The sequence below is a fragment of the Neophocaena asiaeorientalis genome, unplaced genomic scaffold, assembly GCF_003031525.2.
Source record: "Neophocaena asiaeorientalis asiaeorientalis breed wild unplaced genomic scaffold, Neophocaena_asiaeorientalis_V1.1 scaffold151, whole genome shotgun sequence".
Taxonomy (NCBI): domain Eukaryota; kingdom Metazoa; phylum Chordata; class Mammalia; order Artiodactyla; family Phocoenidae; genus Neophocaena; species Neophocaena asiaeorientalis.
The window spans coordinates 170,322-190,058 of NW_020175490.1; the positions used below are offsets into that span (position 1 = coordinate 170,322).

The 19,737-nt window shown below is 33.6% G+C and overlaps 1 protein-coding gene across 4 annotated transcripts in view; it reads right to left on the bottom strand.

Moving 5' to 3' along the window:
• Positions 1–4,067: 4,067 nt before the first annotated feature.
• The window catches only part of DCUN1D5 (defective in cullin neddylation 1 domain containing 5), a 28,863-nt gene continuing 13,193 nt past the window's right edge, over positions 4,068–19,737 (bottom strand). For all 4 annotated transcript variants that reach the window (XM_024768915.1, XM_024768916.1, XM_024768918.1 and 1 more), the window contains 4 exons: positions 11,200–11,308; positions 11,010–11,114; positions 9,184–9,286; positions 4,068–7,365 (listed from right to left, as the gene is read on the bottom strand). In XM_024768915.1, coding sequence (XP_024624683.1) covers positions 7,310–7,365; positions 9,184–9,286; positions 11,010–11,114; positions 11,200–11,308 — 373 coding nt within the window. In that variant the 3' untranslated portion in view covers positions 4,068–7,309. The remainder of the gene's footprint in view (positions 7,366–9,183; positions 9,287–11,009; positions 11,115–11,199; positions 11,309–19,737) is intronic.

Sequence of the window (19,737 nt, forward strand, 5' to 3'; positions counted from 1 at the left end):
TAATGATTTTGTGTGTAGCAGAAAATGTTAACATCACATTTGTAATTGAAAAATCACAAAAGTTGGCCCCAAATTTCACTAATCACATATCTTCAATTCAGGCCTATTCTCTGGTTACACTTACTAAGTGATCTCATCCATGCCCTGACTTAAACTAAGGCTATACACCAATGATGTCATATGATATATATATAGTACACATTCAGCTCAGACCTCCCTATAACTTCAAACTCAAATATCCAACTGCATGCTCTACATTTCCCTCGGGACATCTAATAGGCTTAACTAACATAACATATCCAAAACTAAATTCACGATTTTCCCGTCCTCAAACCTGCTCCTGAGTCTTACTCATCTTGGTAAATGGCTGCTTCATTCACAGTTCTTCAAGCTAAAAATCTTGGAGTCATTCTTGATTCTTCTTTCTCATACCCGACATCCAATCCATCAGCATATTCTATGAGCTCTATTATCAAAATATTTTCAGAATCCGACCACTTATTATTTCCATTGCCCTCGGTCTCATTCAAACTACACCATTTCTCATCTGGATTACTGTATTACCCTCCTATCTAATTCTACAGACTTCCATCCTCACTTTGATCAGAACCCTAACTGCTTCCCCCTTCACTCAATGAAAGTCTAAGTCTTTGGAAAGGCCTACAGTGCCCTACATGATTAACTACAATCAGGCACAATCATTACTCCCAATCTCTCTAACTTCATTTTCTAATCCTCGCTAATACTTTCGTCTTGCTCGTTATCGTCTCAATGATTTCCTTGCCATTTCTTAAAAACACCAAGCAGACTACCAGCTCAGAACAGTAGTCCTGAGCTGACTACTGAAGAACAGAAAGTCCTTCTGCCTGGAATGCTCTTCTCCTGATTATCCATATGGCTTAACCGTTTGCTTCTTGAGATTTCTGCTCAATATCACTTCATCAGTGTATACTCCATTTAAAATGGCAACCCTATACTCACACACTCCCCAGACCTCTTCCTCGACTTATTTTCCCTAATAGCATGCCACCATATGATATTTTATCAATTTTTAACATATTTTATCAATTAAAATGAAAATCCCATAAGGGTCAGAAATAGTTGTCTATTCTATGCCTAGAACACGTCTCAGAACATACTAGATGCTTGGGATTTATTGAAACATTTAGTCCAAGAGGAATATGAATAAGTCAGACATAATAAGTGGTAGAATAAAACACAAAATCTCTGCTATTCCAGTTTATACAGGATGGAAAACTTTGTTAGAAAAAAAAAACTATTCTGACTAATTGCTTTTCATTTAAATACCAAGGTGTATTCATTCAACATTTACTTAGTGCTGTGGATAGGGCCCTATTTGAATTTCACAACAATACTAGTAAGTATTATTATCGCTATTTTACAGACAATAAAACTGATGACAGAAGTCAAGTGACTTGTCTAAAAGTGACATAACAAGGATGTAGCAAAGAGGAAACCAACTCAGGCTTCTTTGATATTACTTCTAAAAACTCTCTCAATATTTAAAGTAGTTCCAAGGAATGATATAAATCCAAAAACAGGTAAGGTTACTGCATTTGTAGATTAAAAATAACTGTGTATAAACTTGCTATAAGCCATTTGATTTGCATAATAGAATACGGGGAAAGTACTAAAGGTAAACTAATTGCACTTAATTCAATACTCACAAAAAATAATTTTGCTAAGTTTGATAACTTAACAACACTAAGTCTCTAATGACAAGTTGTTTAAATAATTTAGCCTTTCATCTTTCATGGCTCAAATGCAACTGGAAGCAATCATATGGAAGCACATTTTCTTTTCACCAAAATATGTGACGGACCTTTATCCAGAAGCTATTTTCTACATGGAAAAATAAATTACGGGTAATACCCAGTAACACTCAGTTTATTTACACACACACACACCATTGAGTCTGGGGTAAAGCTGGTTTCATACATACCCATTTTGTTTATTTTTGTTAGCTTTAAAAATAATTTTAAGTACTGTATTTGAGTATTTCATAATATCCACAATTTTAGTTTATATGTAAAACAATACGTCATGTGTGGCACAATTTTCATTATTACTTTAAAGCTGAGAAAACCAAAATTGCAAAGGATAAAATTTCTTCAAAATGATATAACTTGGGGAAAAACTAAGAAAATCTTAATATAACTCTTACATTTATGGACCATAGATCCACAAAATAAATAAAACAAAGCTCCAATGAAACTGGCATAGTAAGATAAGAATCCATACTCATGTTAAAGTCTAACCTTTTTACTGGATGTATTTTAAATAATATTTAACACATGATAAACCAGAACCCATGCAAAATTGAGCCATATTATAAAAGGTTTAATAAATTACAGACAAAGCACACAAAATAAAAAGAAAATGATCAAACCAATAACAACTGGTCTAGGAAAGGAGCAAAGGAAGCACAATCTGTATAGGATATAAAAGATTATAAAGTGGATATAGCAAATTTATGATGTTTTATTAAGACTGATATTTGAGAAAAGGTAAATAAATTGTGCTTTAAAAGATCTAAAGATTTGGTCCAGTGAAGTAAAAGTTCACAAGAAGAGTCTCTACAATTAAATAGTGAATTAGAGATAATTCACCTGAGGCTTGGGGCAGGAATTTATCTTTACATAATCTATATAAATTTGACCATAAAATTTAGACTGCTTTTTTGGGCTTCAGCAGTACTACTTATAGGTAACAATGTCTGTCAACAAAAAAGATCAAGTCTTAAGCAATTTGTTTGTCTGCTTGTTAACAGATACTTATGAAAGTAATAAAACTATATTCATTAAAAAATTATATGATCTAGGGACTTCCCTGGCAGCACAGTGGTTAAGAATCCGCCTGCCAATGCAGGGGACATGGGTTCAAGCCCTGATCCGGAAAGATCCCACATGCCGCGGAGCAACTAAGCCCGTGTGCCACAACTATTGAGCCTGCACTCTAGAGCCCGGGAGGCACAACTACTGAGCCCACGCACCTAGAGCCTATGCTCCGCAACGAGAAGCCACCACAATGAGAAGCCCACGCACAGCAAGGGTAGCCCCCACTCGCCGCAACTAGAGAAAGCCAGCACAGCAACGAAAACCCAATGCAGCCAAAAATAAATAAATAAATAATAAATTTATATTAAAAAAATTATGATCCAAAATATTTAATAATCCAGATTGGCCTTTCCTCAGGATATCAAAGATATTTTGCTGTTACTTCTCTTTTCTCCTGAAGAGTAAATAAAGCCTTCTTTGAAATGTTTCCATGTAATGATTGCCAGTATCAGTCAAGAAGTAATACTACCTCAAGAGAGAATTCCTCTTTAAGAATTCTTTAGACGTATGATTAAGAGATTATTTTGCCTTTTCTCTTTGTTTAACATAGAAATGCATTTAAATTATGTATTAAAATGTCCCCAATTTATTTGATACTTTAGACATTTGGTAAGCACATGAGAGATGTGCTACAAAACTTTAGGCTATAGGAGCCTTGAAAGCCCGAACAAAACTTTGAGATTATGAATTATCACAACAGTTTTAAGTACACTTCAAGAAAGCAGTTAAAAAAAAATTAGTATTCTTACTGGCTTCTCAAGCTGAGTACATAATGTATTTCAATAAATGCTTTTATAACTTCCCATAGCATTTAAGGAGAAGGGACATGTTTTGATGAAGAAATAGTTCAAAGTAAAATGTTTCAGGGCTTCCCTGGTTGCACAGTGGTTAATATTCTGCCTGCCAATGCAGGTTCGAGCCCTGGCTCGGGAAGATCCCACATGCCGCGGAGCAACTAAGCCCGTGCACCACAACTACTGAGCCTGTGCTCAAAAGCCCACAAGCCACAACTACTGAGCCCACGCACCACAACTACTGAAGCCTGCGTGCCTAGAGCCTGTGTTCCGCAACAAGAAGCCACCGCAATGAGAAGCCCACGTACGCAACGAAGAATAGCCCCCACTCACCACAACTAGAGAAAGCCCGCGAGCAGCAACAAAGACCCAACACAGCCAAAAATAAAAATAAACAAATAAATAAATTTATTGTTTTTAAAAAGTAAAATGTTTCATTATTAATACTCTACATTAACTTGTATGCTTTAAAAACTCTATCTTAAAATTCTACTCTCTTCCTCACCTCCTCACACAGTGACAGCATTAATATTGTTAAAGATAAATTTTTGGCTCAACAGATGAAAAGGCATTTGTATTTAAGAGAAGTACTCTTGAGGGTCAGTCTAACATTCCCATAGAAGGCCCTCATATTCCCATTTAAGAAACACTAATCTGGAGTACTTCAAACAAAGTACTACTCAAATCAACAAAACCTATACATTATACATAAAAATACTATTACTGTCAAAAATGGATTATGTCAAGAATTTTACTGGAAGCATTCGAAAAACAAGAAACCATTAGACAATAAAAGACAAACATTGCAACAGAGTCAGGTCAGCACACAATACACCATTTTTTAATCTCCTATTCAAGTTAAGTTACCTGAATCCCTAGGCTATTTCCTAAAGATACCATTCCTTGTTAAAAATTATTGGCTCCGAGGGTTTGGGGGACAAACTCTCCATCCTCTCACAGTTGAGAATCAACACCTGGCTCTACTTTTTTCCAGTAGTGTAACATCTGTATGCTATTCTGTAAGAAGTCGTTTCCAATGATAAAGCACCATTGAGTATTTCATACCACATGAAGGAAGTAATACTGAAAATTTTACAACAGGAGTTCTGGGAAGGCACTTAAAGCTAACTAGCTAACAGAGCTCCAACAGTTAGAAGGTTTCTTTTTCATACTGCAGGCTCCCTAATACTATCTTCTTTGCTTATACCACTTAACCTCTTGATCAGTAGTTTCCCAATAAATTATGTTCAAATATAAATTAAAAAAAGAAAAGACAAGAAAGGACAAGCCCACATTCTGAGATGAATGAGGCAGAGTAAGTTTGCTTCCAAAATAAATGAATGACTCTAAGAAGTGAAGAGAACTAGGAAGAGCAAGAGAGTAAAGCAAGCATGGCCTGGGTATAAGTGGGCTGTTGACTTAAGGAAGAAGTAAGTTTCATTTAAATTTTCAGGTTCAAAGTCTAAAAGGTATCTTTGGATAAGTAAGCAAACTAAATAGTTTCATATATTTTATTTATTTAAAGGTCATCTATAAGTTTTGAGTGTTCCTTATTTCACTTTAATATTGAAGATGACAAAGACAATAAATTTTGTTCAGGCCATAAATTGACAACTTGTAAAATTTCATTTTAAATTATATGTTTTGGAATTAAATAAAAATTGGCAATATTCTTCAAGTTCAGAAGTTGTTCCTTGAAGACTCAAATTATCAAGACTCAAATGTCTAAAAATCTAAATGCTTTACAGTTGTCCCTCAGTATCTGAAGGGGACTGCTTCCAGGAGCCCCCAAGTTTACCAAAATCTGCAGATGCTCAAGTTCCATAGTTGGCCCTCCACATCCACAGGTTCTGCATCCATGGAGCCAGAGGGCTGACTGCATACTTATTTTTAAAAATCTGCCTATAAGCAGACCCACACAGCTCAAACCCATGTTGTTCAAGGATCGACTGTACTTATGACAAATTTAATATTAAAACATCATTCATAATGTCATAACACTGTATGCTCAGTTCCAGTAATTCAGTGATTCTAATACTTAGCACAAGTATTCCAGGAAAATTAACCTTATCTATCAGACATTTAAGGGAAAAATTGTTTTCCATATTATACCAGTGTTTTACAAAGTTGTACAAAGTGATTTCATTAAGAAGTAAAACAGCAATCATTTTCTCCCAGCCCATTAACCAAAAAGCAAAATAAAATAAAAATCTTTAAAATGCTATTCTCCCATAAATATTCACTTCTGTAATCACTCATTAAATAAACTCACCATCAAAAACCTTTACCTTAAATCCCAATAGAAATGTCCTTATTATGGAAAAGTAACTTATTTACTTTTCTCCACTCATACAATGAAACTAGGAATGTTACGGAGGTTGTGACTTGACTGTAAATGTGAACAAGGTTTTCATATCACTGGGACATTGGATGGTTTGAAAAGGAATGTACAAACAGCCCTGCTGCTAGTCCAAAAGATGCCTTTCGTGTGAATTAGAAAAAAGGCTGTCCTGTCCTCAAGATACTTTATTGCCAAGTCAGAAATATGATAATTAGCAATGTAATTGTACCAATGTAAATGGCACCCTTGAGTTGGGCACAGTTACACCCAGAGTTCTCCCATAAGTCCTTATTCTATTATATATTTTTTCCAATATATATTTTAACTAAGTCCACAACATCAGAGCTAAGGTTCCCTTATGACCAAAAAAGATATGGAGGAGGGGTGCCCTCAACAAAACTCCCCAAATCACAAAATGACAGTTAAAAAAGATCATATATATATGCCACTAACAACAACAATAATGATGATGGTACAGCTTCAATACTAGTCTTAATTTCTCTCATAAGGCTGTCTGATTTTGAAACCATTAATATATGAACCTTGCTCTTTCAAATATAAATGAAATTTTTAAACTGAAAGAATACAGAAAACTTAAAATTTACATTAAGAATATACATGCAATGCTGATTTATGCTTATTGACAATACTATTTAATGGTTAGGAAAAAAAATAACTAGACATAATCTTTCCAATTCTAAACTGTGCAGATAGAGTATGTGCACAGTATGTTGGCAGCTTTCACAGAAAACCACAGCTGAAAGCTGGAGCACTTCCAATATCCAGAAATGTATTTTATTAGCTGCATCAGAAAATCATTACCCCAGAAGTCAAGGCCAATAAATATTCTTTCTAATTGTGCAGAAATAAATATAATGAGCTATACCATCAGCAGACTACATTGCCAAATATTAAGATTGTTTAAAATCTTTAAAATTCCACAAATTCCCGGTATGACAGACCTCTAAAATTCAAGAATGAAAATTTACAAAAATAAATACCACTCTGACACTCAAGGGACATCTTCACTTTAAGGCCTTTGTCACAAATCTGAATCTTTATTGTTCTGAAATAAATGTTATAAACATAACTCAAAACAAAAACTTCAATATTCAGTCTCGGAAGAGGTGTGGCTCAATGCCCATAACATGTAACAAGAAAACTTCCTTTAAAAAAAAGGAAAAAAAAGTACTATGAGAAGTCTTTCATATGAGTGAAAATGCACCCCTTTGGTTTTTTCTTTGTTTTTCCTCATCTCATTAGCTTGTACACACGTAAGGATCTAAAGGTTTGCATTTTCTTCACAATAGTTCTTGCTATGACGTTTGACGAACTTTCTGCCACTCGACAAATTCATCAAGAAGAACAGGCCCTAGAAATAAAAGGAGCAATGTTATTAGAGTTCAGGGAACACATCTCCCCAACTATAAAACAAACTCCCCACAAACTCTGTAGTGATGATAGGGAACTGACCCTTCCCTTCTCCAGGTGGTTTCCTTTCAGCCTCCCTATTCTACTTAATGAGTGCTTTCTTAGCCTTTTTTTTTTTTTCTTTTTTTTTTTGACATAAGGGACTTTCCACAATAGATATTTGTAGAAACTTCCTTCTCAAGAGTTGTTTCATGAACTCTCCAATACTAAGTCATTATTAACCTCTCTTTTTCTAACTGCCCACAGCTTTCTGCCATTTAATTATTAAACAATCTGAAAAGTGTTTAACGTAGTATTTCTGTTACCTCACCAAGAAGTTTGTAAGTTTATTGAAGGTGTGGCCATATTAGAGACTTATATATTGTTCCAGTAATAGGACCTAGTATAAATCTGAACACAAAGCAAGAACCTAACAAATACCTGACTTAAGAACTATTGTAAAAGATATTTTTATAACGCAGGGGGTTCAAATTCATTTACTTACAAAAGTCAGATAGGTAGTTTAAATAAGCTCACTGTTTATTTTTTGTAAATGTAGGAAACTCATTGCCACAAAGAAATATGCTTGCCCTATTCTTCTTAAAGCACACAACCCTCTGGTGGTCTCACTTTTCCTCTTGCTTTCGATAGACATATTTCTCTACTGTAAGAAAAACAGCAGACCAGCATAATAATAAATGGCAACTGAAAAGCAACCTAGTTGTTGGCATACTGTGGACCAGCACACTGGAACGCAAGTCCAACATAAGCCACTACTTGGTTCCAGCCTAATTCCTATAAAAGAACACAGGAACAGTTTTGTCAGATTTTCTAACTTTTCAAGCAAATCCAGAAGCTTTTATTTTTATACAAAATGTCTCAGTTATAATGTTGACTCAAATGCACATGAAAATACACATTTGCAGGCCAGACATAGTCTTGGGCTGCCAGTTTACTGCTGTAAGGTATTATTTCTAAAAATATTAAATTTTATACCATTTTGTAGGAGGAAGACACAATATATATAGAAAGAAATAAAGTTATCCCTTCTTCAGTATTTTGTTTCTTCAGTGTCACAAAAATAAGTCCATAATTTCAGTTTACATTTATAGGAATGTATCTTTTCTATGTAACCCTTCACAACATTAAAACAACATATGCAACCAAACTGATAGTGGGAAATAAAAACTTAATTTATCGTGAGAATTCGTTTGGCTTATCTAAATAATTTATCATTACTTCAAAGTTCTATTTTATGGCATTCTGGATTTTCCACTGAAGGGAATGGACAGATATTTTAATTTGAAGGATTAAAAAATTGTAAATATTTCATTTCCTGCTTACTCAATAATTCCTGAGGGAAGTTACTTTGACATGATTTGCCATATTGTGAATGGCTATTATGATATTAATTTTAAAGCTTCTGCTATTGTAGCTGAGGTTTTGCTTTCCTATTTTTAAAATCATGACTATACTTTTCTTTCACAGGAAAATGCCGGGAAAGGCAGGAATAAAGCAGAATTTTAGCTTCCAGCTGTAGAAATTATATTCTAAATTTAGCTACCAAGTAACCGAAAATATTTCATTTACCAGCACAGATTTTTGTAATGTTGCTCAATCTAAGTTCTGTACCTTCTACACCTGCCTGCTCCACACTTCTCACACAATTAAATAAGAAATTGTTAGGAAGTTTAAACCCTTTATGGTAATGCTACACAAATCCACATTCTCATTTAATAGTTTTAAGAATTTTACTTTCATAGGAAAACATTATACTTACAAGCACCATCTTCATCATAGTTACTAAGATCGGCATGGACTGTTCTGCTGAATTCTAACACATTGTACCACTGATCTTTGTTCATAACGCGATACTTTGATTGCTGTGGAAATGATATAAATTTTGGATTACAGAACAAGCACTATTTATTAGGACTTGACATCAATAAACACAGTTATAACCTTTTTGTGATTTAGTCTTTCCTAAAACATTTATTCCTCTTTTAATTATTTGTGTTTCTAAGAGAATCCTCAGGGTCATTTAGATGTCAACTTCATCAAATTTATTTTTCCCTTTATTTTTCTTTCATTCTTTAATTTTTTGGGGGGGTGGGGCACGGCATGCGGGATCTTAGTTCCCCCACTAGGGATCCAACCCCTGCAGTGGAAGCATGGATCTTACCCGCTAGACTGCCAAGGAAGTCCCCTTCTTTCATTCTTGAGGAATAACATGAGTGTCAAGGGCACTAATAGTAAGGGTAAAACTCAATAAACTTTTACCAATGTATATGCTTGTGTAATCACCAATGAGATCAAGCTATACAATGTTTCCCAACACAGTAAATTCCCTCCTACTGCTTCTCACTAAATCATTTCTTTACGTAAGATTTACTGTTTAGCACATTTTGAAGTTGGCATCTTTGGAGGCAATGGAAAGGGTATAGACTTGGGTTCAAATCTCACTTCTGCTACTTGAGTGACCTTGGGAAAGTTATTCATTGGCTAAGTGGAGATAAAACATAATTCAAAATGGTGTTATAAAGATTTAAAAAGATAATGTATGTCAAACACCCTCCACATAACAAGCATTTGAAAATATTTACTTCTCTCAGCTCCCTTTAGAGGGGAATATTTTTACAGAGTTATACTTATCGTTGCCCCAAAACTACTAATATGAGGAAGATTGATAACATCCATCAACCAATCTACTTTATTAGGCTTAAAGATTTAAGTGTGCACAAACCCATTCACATAAGACCTTCTTATACCACTGTCTATTATCACAAGTTTTAAACGAAACTAATCTGGGGAACTTGTTATGATAAACAACTAGCTTTACGAGAAATTATTTTCGAAGCAAAAGCATCTGTATTCAAGAAACAGTGAGAAGTATACAAAAAAATGAAATGAAATGAAATAAAATGAAATAAACAAAATAAAATAGAAAGAAGCACAAAAACAGATAGGAAACCAAAGAAAGCAATGAAAAAAAGGACAGTATCTTCTTCAAACCACCACATACAGAAGGTGCTATGATAAACCTTCTAAAAGAATACTTTCTTCATAAATTCAGCATACATTTCTCAGTAATCACTATATTTAAGTACATCCTCAGATTTGTGGACATAAAGTTTATTCTAATTCTTTACATTGAGCCTAAGTTTTAATACTAAAATTGGTTCTCTTATATTGATTTTTTCAGCCTAATACCCTGTATAACAGAGAGAAACCTGATTTAGAAAGCTTGAGATTTGTGCACTGGCATAAATTCTCTCCTGCAAAAATCCCAAGAAACTAATTTTACATGAAGGATGTTTGTGCTAAAATATATTTCCTGAAGGTTTCTTTTTTATCTTTTTTTTGGGGGGAGGGGTTGCAAGGCAGGGAATAAAAATGAACTTATGTACAGAATATGTTAATGAACATGAACTCATGTCTAAAAATGACAGCGGGTACATACACATTTTAACAAATTTTCAAACACTTAAGCAGAATTTTTAAAAAGCACAGTATTAAAAAATCTACTTGTTTTTCTTCAATTAAAGGTATATTTTCAATCAGCTTAAATTTTAAAATATTATTTTAAAAATAAAAACACATACATACCTCCAGGTACTGGTAAAATACTGAAAACAGTGGCCATGTCCTCCCAAGGAGAAGAGCTAACATAGACTTAGCTGTATCAATATCAAGGCTTCTCTGATCTTTATCCTAAAATAAAGGTAAAAAAGTTTCCCTAAGTGTGGTTTCAAGATTAAAACAATATTAAAATTGAAAACATGGAAATTCCACCTACCCTTGCAAAATCAAAGGCATATCTGTAGATATTCTTAAATGAAGAAATATCATTCAACTGTGAGCGCAAAAAGTCAAATTTGTTCTGTAACTTTTCTGTGCAGTCACACCTTAAATTAAAAAAATCAAACATATTACATAATTAAGAAAATTAAATAAAAGCATCTTTAGGGGTTAGAAGGAATGCATTAAAGAAAAAAGTGAGCACATTTATGAAGTTAATTTAGGTTTAAAATTCTCTGATTCACAAATTTAGAATAACAAACTATTGCCTTGTATCTACCAATGCAATACAAAAAGGAAAGATGATAAAAGAAAATCTGGCAATCAATGAAAGTTCACTCCAGTAACTTCTCTTTAAAAAAAAACCACAACTCCATCAAAAACTCGAATAAAATCACAAATATTTGATAAAAAGAGATGTAGTAAAATGTGCTTTTACCACAAATAAAGTTAAGATGACAGAACAAATAAAATTAATCAGGCGTCTGATACAAATTTCACTGGGAAGTTCTTAGGCACCAGCTTGGTGAAAGAGATGAGCCATGATTGCTTTTACAAGTTTAGTATATAACTCAGAGGAAATACATTAGTGATTCAGTCATAAACTCAGATTCCTACATTTTTAGTAAACAAAAAATCAAAGTAAATCAGTGATAGCACCTAACTTCACATAAGGCACATATACAAAAGAATGCAAACAAGTAATACATGTTATTTCTAAAGATTAGACATGAAGTATAAGAAGCTAAAGAGATGGAATGTCCAAAAATATTTACTGGCTTTCTGACTCTCCCTGGGTTGATATATTCCCCTACTTAGGAAGAAGCAAGGCAGACAAAGCCTTTCACAATTGGCACAAATCTCCAGTCTCATCTCCTGCCAGGGCCCAATATCCTTAAAATATAACTGTGCTCTAGTTATAATTTCACTTACCATTCCCAAATGTCACAGCTATGCTTTAGCACACATTATTTTATCTACTTGATATGCTGTCCCTTCTAACATTTTGACAAAATATTACTCATCAAAACCTAACTCACAGTTTGCGCTCTCTCAGATCATCTGACTCCCTCCGATCAAATTAGTTGTGCCATCTACTGTGACCCACTGTATTCCACTCAAAACTGAATTTTAGTACTCATGACGTAGACACCTAGCATTCTCAGCTTTAACCAAGACTTTCACTATTCTAAATCAACATTGTGATGTGTAGTAACTTATTGTTTTATTAAGGTGTAAACATCTGAATAAATTTCTAGTGTTACTTAACTCTTGCATTCTTAGAATAAGCCAAACTTGGTCATGTTACCTATTTTATACACTGCTAGATATCTTGCTATGTTCATAAGTGAGACTGGCTTGTAAATTTTATTCTTTCACACTCTCTTTTCTAGTTCTATAACAAGCTTATACCATAAGCTTCAAAAACAAAAAAAAAATGAGAAATAGTACCCTTTCTTCTGTTTTCTGAAAAAGTTTACTGAACACTGGAATTAGGATTTGTCCAAACTCAGCAACTGAAAATCCACCTGGGCCTTTTCATTGAGGGAAGGAAAACCTTTTAATTACTAAATCAGCATTTTAAATGGCTATCAGACCATTCAGATTTTCTATGTCTTTTTGAATCAGTTTTGGTCATTTATACACTTTTCTGATCATTTATTTCATATATAATTTTATTTAAATATGCCAATTAAAATATTTATAATATTTTCTAATATGATTATTATATTTATATATTTTTGCCTTTTCTTTGCTTTTCTTAATCACCTTGCCATAATTTAATTCTCTCAATTGTATCTTTTTTCTATTTTACTAAGGTCTGGACATCTTTTTATCTCTTCTGCTTTCTTTGGGTTAATCCGTTTTCTAACTTCTTAAATTAGATACCAGTTCATTTGGTTTCAGGCTTTTCTTCTCTTTTAATATAACATTTAACACTATAGACCTCCCTCTAAGTACAATTTTAGCTTCAGCCACAGTTTTGTAAGTATTATTGATTTGATTATTCACTTGTAAATAATGCCTTAACAAGAGTGGTTTCAGAGGAGTCGCAGGGATAAAAGTTTTGCTAGAATAGGTTTAAAAGAAAGAACGAGAAGAGAGAAACTGGAGAAAATAAGCATAGACAATTGTTTTCAAAGAGTCTGGTTCTAAAATGGAGCAGAGAAAAGAGCTCTAAAGTGGGATAGTGAAGGAGGGCAGAAGGTTTGCTTTTTAAAAAAATAGATACAAGAAATAACTTCTACTTTTAGGAAGATGAAGTAAATGTTCTCTTCCCTATCTCTCCTGCTAATTCAACTAAAAGCCCTAGACATTATATATAAAACAAACATAAGAAGACTCTGAAAGAATCTGAGAAACAATACAGTAGTATGTTCCCTGGGTTTTTCTATCCCAGACTTGGAGATGAAGGAGTCAGAAAAATGGAAATGCCAATGAGGGCAGACAAACAAACAAACAAAACAAACAAACAAAAAGCCTGCTCTCCCACTAGTCAAAAGTAAGCAGCCTAACAAGACAGAAAACATTAGAAAGAAACACTCTTCTCCTGTCAAACACCAAAGAAAAAACTGGCTCAAATCCCAGCAATGCTAGCAAAGACTGAATGGGGACCTGAATGGTCTACCCTCACCAGAGTATAAGGAGTTTGCCCTCTCAAATTCTGCAGTGTCAGTAGTGGAAACCACATGGGGAACATGAACTTCCACTCCCACCAGTTAGTAAAAAGCAGCCAACCCTCCTCTGACCTGAGGTAGTGTCAGAGGAGGATTTATAAAGAGTCAGGGCTTTCACCATCACTGCAGGAACAAGGCCACCGCCCTAGTAGTGTCAGTAGAGACTTTTTGGGGAACAAGAAAGTATCAGTGGAGGCCTAGTGGGACCTAAAACTCTCATGTCTGCTAACAGTAATGAGGACTTCCCTCCTCGGATGTCAACAGATGCAGAGTGAGGAACTTTGATTTCTATAGGCTGGAAGTAATAAGGTAGTGGCCCTCACTTTTCCTGCTGAAGTGGTATGAGAGGAAGCTAGCTAAAACAGAAGGCTTAAATAAGATCCAGAGTTTCATAATGTAATACTCAAATCTTCCAGGTTTCAACAGAGAAGAAAAAATAATTGCTTGCCATAGCAAAACCAAGATCTCAAATAGAAAGGAAAAAGACAATCAATAGATGCAAACACTGAAATGATAGAGATGTTTAGAATTACTTGACACAGATTTTAAAGCAGCTATTATAAAAATGCTTCAATAAGCAATCATGAACAAATTAAAACAAATGAAAAGATAGACACTACCAGCAAAGAAATACAAAGTCTAAGGAAAGAAATATATAAAAGAACCAAATAGAACTTTTTGAATTATAAAATACAGGGCAGACTTAAACCCTAATATATCAATAATTAAATTAAATATAAGTAGTCTAAATATAACTATTATAAGAGAGAGATTGACAGAGTAGGTAAAAAAAAAAACCTAACTCTGCTATTTAGAAGAAACTGACTTCAAACATAATACAGGCAGATTGAAAGTAAAAGAATGGAAAAAGATATATTGTAGAAACAATCAAAAGAAAAGAGGGGTGGCTACACTAATATCAGCTAATGTAGACTTCAGAACAAAGAAATTAACAGAATAGAGAGGAACATTACATAATGACAAAAGGTCAATCCACCAAGACATAACAATCCTAAATGTATGCACCAGACAATGGAGCTGCAAAATATGAGACAAAAACTTATAGAACTGAAAGGGGAAATAAACAAATTCACAATTACAGTTACAGATTTCCACACCTCTCTCTCAGCAATTGAGAGAACAACTACACAGAACATCAGCAGACGTACAGAAGAATTCAACAGCACCATCAATCAACAGGATCTAATTGACATTAATAGAACATTCTATTCAATGGCAACAAAATACTTATTCTTTTCAATCCTGAGCCATAAACAAACCTTGACAGATAAAAAAGAATTGAAATCACACAGAATATGTCCTCTGACCACAATGAAACCTAACTAGAAATAACACTTAGAAACTAAACAGCCAACTCCTAAATAATCCATGGGTGAGAGCAAGTCTCAACGGAAACCAAAAAATATACTGAACTGAATGAAAATGAAAAAACATGTCAAATTTTGTGAGACACAAAGCAGTGCTGACAGGGAAATTTACAGCACTAAATACAAACATCAGAAAAGAGAAAAAGTCTCAATCAATAATCTAAGCTCCTACCTTTGGAATCTTTTCTAGAGAAAAAAATCAATGAAACAAAGATGTGATTCTTTGGAAAAGATCAATAAAATTGACAAGTCTCTAGCAAGAATGACAAAGAAAAAAGAGAAGACAAATATTACCAACATCAGGGATGAAACAAAGGGTATCATTACAGACCTGCAGATATCAAAAGGATATAAATTTGACAACTTAAGATGAAATGGACCAATTCCTTAAAAAGAAAAACAAATACAACACTCAAAATTTTAACTATCTGAGTATGTAACTATTAAATTATTAATAAATTGAATTCAAAAGTTAAAAACATCTATAAAAGACATCTACAGGTTCAGGTGGTTTCACTGGAGAATTCCACCAATCTTTGAAGACCAATTCTACAGCCTCCTTCAAAAAATAAAGTATAAGGGAAAACTTCCCAATTCATTTTATAAAGCCAGTATCACCTTAACAGCAAAACCAGAAAAAGACAGTATTTAAAAAAAATCATCACAAGAAAAAAAAATTTATAGCTATGTATACTGATGGATGTTAACTAGACTTATTGTGGTGATCATTTTGCAATATATACAAATACTGAATCATTATGTTGTACACCTGAAACTAATATGTTATATATGTCAATTGTACCTCAATAAATAAGAAAAGAAAATAAAATTACAGGCCAATATCCCTCATGAAGCCATAATAAAATATTAGCAAGTAGAATTAAGAAGTATATAAAAATAATTATAAACCATGATCAAGTGGGATTTATTCCAGGTATGCAAGATTGATTCAGTACTCAAAAATCAATGTAATCACATTCATAGGCTAAAAAAAGAAAAATTACATGATTATATGATTTAACGCAGAAAAAAGATTTAAAATATATATCTATTCATGTTAAAACTCACAGAAAAACAGAAATAGAGGAGAACTCCCTCAACTTGATAAAGAGCACCTACAAACAACCTACCAGAAAAAGTACTTAATGGTGAAAGACTGACGTGTTTACCTCAACATGGGGAGCCAAAAAAGGATGTCTGCACTCACCACACTTATTCAACACAGTAGTAGAAGTTCTAGTCAATGCAATATTTCAAGGAAAGGAAATAAAGGGCATACAGACCAGAAAAAAAAAATAAAACTGTCCCTATTTCACGTCATAATCATATGACATGACTGTCTGTGGAAAACACAAGGAATACACACAAAAGAATCTTAGAATAAGTGAGTTCGGCAAGGTCACAGGACATACAAAAATCAATTATATTTCTATATATTAATAATGAGCATGTGGATGCTAAAATTAAACATACAATACTACTTAGAGTGGTCAAAATAAAGATGAAATATTTAGGTTTAATTCTTACAAAACATGTACAGGACATATGTTTGACACAAGACTGATGAAAGAAACCGAACACTTAAATAAATGGAGACATACCTATCTTCCACCAATTGGAAGAGTCAAAAAAGTAAATATGTAATTATTCTGAAATTCACATTCAGTTTAACAAGAACCTCAGTAAGATTTTTTTGTGAATATAGAAGATTATTCTAAAATTTTTGGAAAAGCAAAGAAACTGTAGTAGCTTAAAAAAAATTTGAAAAAAGATGAATCAGTCTACCTGACTTCAAGACTTAGTATGTAGCTAAAGTAATCCACACTGTGTGGTAGTGGAAGAAGATCAACAGAACAGAATAGAGAACCTAGAAAAAGACCACACAAATATGCCCAAATGATTTTTGACAGAAGTGTAAAGCAATTCAATAGGAGAAAGAGATTTTTCAACAAATGGTACTGGTACAAGTGGACATCCACAGGTAAAGAAATAAACCAAAATCTAAGTCTCATACTTTTTAAAGAAATCAACTCGAAATGGATTACTGATTTAAAAGTAAAATGTAAAAATATAAACCTTCTAGAAAAAATGTAAGAAAAAATTCTCGGGATCTAGAGCTAGGCAAAGAATTCTTAAGACTTGACACCAAAAACACATAAAAAGGAAAAACTGATAAACTGGACATCATCAAAATTTAAAACTTTTGCTCTGCAGAAGTCCTTTGAAGAGAATGAAAACACAAGCTACAGAGGGGGAGAAAATATTTGCAAACCACATATTCAATGAAGGAATTAAATCTAGGATATAGAGAAAACTCTCAAAACTTAACAGTAAAAAAAAAATTTATCCACTATAGCTCTTAACCTCTTTCCTCAGATATTGTAGGTCACTGATTCCTATTTTATTTACATCTATCTCCTTTGCAGCTCACCTATTGAGTTTTAAATCTTTTATATATTTCACTTTTAGAAATGTAATTATCTGAAATCTGATCATCTGAGACCATTCCTCTTCTTTCTTTTAAAACACATTAAATGTAGTTATTTTATACTGAGACTATAATTATTCAAAATACTAGCCTTAAAGTCTTATTTTAAAGTTTAAGATCTGTTTCACAACTTGTTTAGTGATTTCTGATTGTTAATGATCACTGAAATTTTTTCTGCAGAAATTGAGGCTTCTGTTTAAAATGCTTTCCTGTACAGAAGAATTGCTTCCACGAAACACATGGGAGTACTGATTACCTGGGACAATTCCAAAATACGTTTCTGGATTGTGCCTAAATCTGACGAAGAGCCATGCCATGCGGCTTGTGGGTTCTCAGTTCTCCACCAGGGACTGAACCCGGGCCACAGCAGTGAAAGACCGGAATCCTAACCACTAGGCCACTGGGGAACTCCCCACAAAGAGCTTTTAATTAGGAATTCTCTCAACCAGAAGCCCTGTGCCTCCAACTGTATATGCAGAACCAAGCCCAAGCAATCAAGTCTCCATCTATTGGGTAGGTTTGGCCTCAATGACTAAATATAGGAGGTTTTGATCTGATTCTCGTTGCAATTTGTCTCCAGTTCCCAACATGCACAGATAAACGGCCAGATCCTAGGTGACTAAGAATAGGTAGGTATCCTCAGGGTAAATGCCAGCTCCGTAGATCCCTATGGAATCACCATCTCTTATAAATTCTGGCCTCTGATTATTTTCCTTAATTTACATTCAAGTCCAGGTGTGTTTTTTTAAAAGATGCTTTAATAATTTATCCGACATTTAACTGTTTAACATGGGAAATGGTTTGTTTGCACATTTAGGATGCCATAACTGCCAGAAACAAAAATCAAAATTTGGATAAGTTAATCATCTAATTTGTCTGGGGCCTAGTTCCTTGCATATGAATGAGTGCACAAAATGTTTCATGCAGAAACAAGAAAAATTTATTCTTATCATTTATTAGAAATTTATTACTTACTATTTCAATAAATGGCTTCTATTAGTACAAAAATTCTTCATTATATGAAAAAGTTTTAATGAAAGTTGTAAATGCAGTTAACTTCTACTAGAAGAATACACAAAAGAAACAAATTCTCAGATTATATGCTACTATTAAGCTGTTTGAAAATTAGGAAATGAAGTCTTCAATATCTCCAGTTATCAACTGAAAATATTCAGAAGGTACTAGTACTAAAGTAGCTAGTTACATGTACTCCCTTCCCCATCATGATCTATTTTAGGTAGGGGCCTCATTTTCTGTAAATCTTTGTAGCTTCCTGAAGCAGTGCTTTTCACATTTTTTTTAGTGATGTGACTCACATTTTCACACAAAATCTCATGCAGAATCTTAACAGACTTGCGATTCAGGAAGGCAAACAAGTTAAAGGATACCTCCCTACTTTCAAAAGTTCTCTCTCACTACCACCAGAGTTTGAAAATCATCCTCGTGGCATATTAACATGGGGCCTGGCATATAGAAGCATTCCAAAATTATTTGTTAAATAAAAGTATTATTTAACAAGATTATGTTAAATAATAAACCACAAAGTAAATGATATATTAATTTAATTACAAGAAGTTTCAAAATTCCTACCTGGGGAAAGGTTAGTGGAAAACTGTAGTTCAAACAAAATTGTAAAGTGTATAAGTAGTGACTGACAAGTCTCTCAAGGAGATAAGAATCCAAGAGATTACAATCTTTCCCAAATATTTTACATTCCATAGGTATATAGAGCGACAATATTACTTAGGATATGATCTCAACAAGCTTAAGACAGAGATAAAGAGTGAAGTTTCAAGTCAAATAGAGACCAGTTAAAATTCCAATTTCTCCACTTTCCAGTCATGTGGCTTTAGGCAAGTTACTTAACCTTTACCAATCTGTTTCCCATTTTAAAACCACAAAAACAGTAAGAGACAACCATAAGATTAAATGAGAATCAGGTAGTAAATGCGTAGCACAGTTCTTAGCTTGATAGGCTCCTT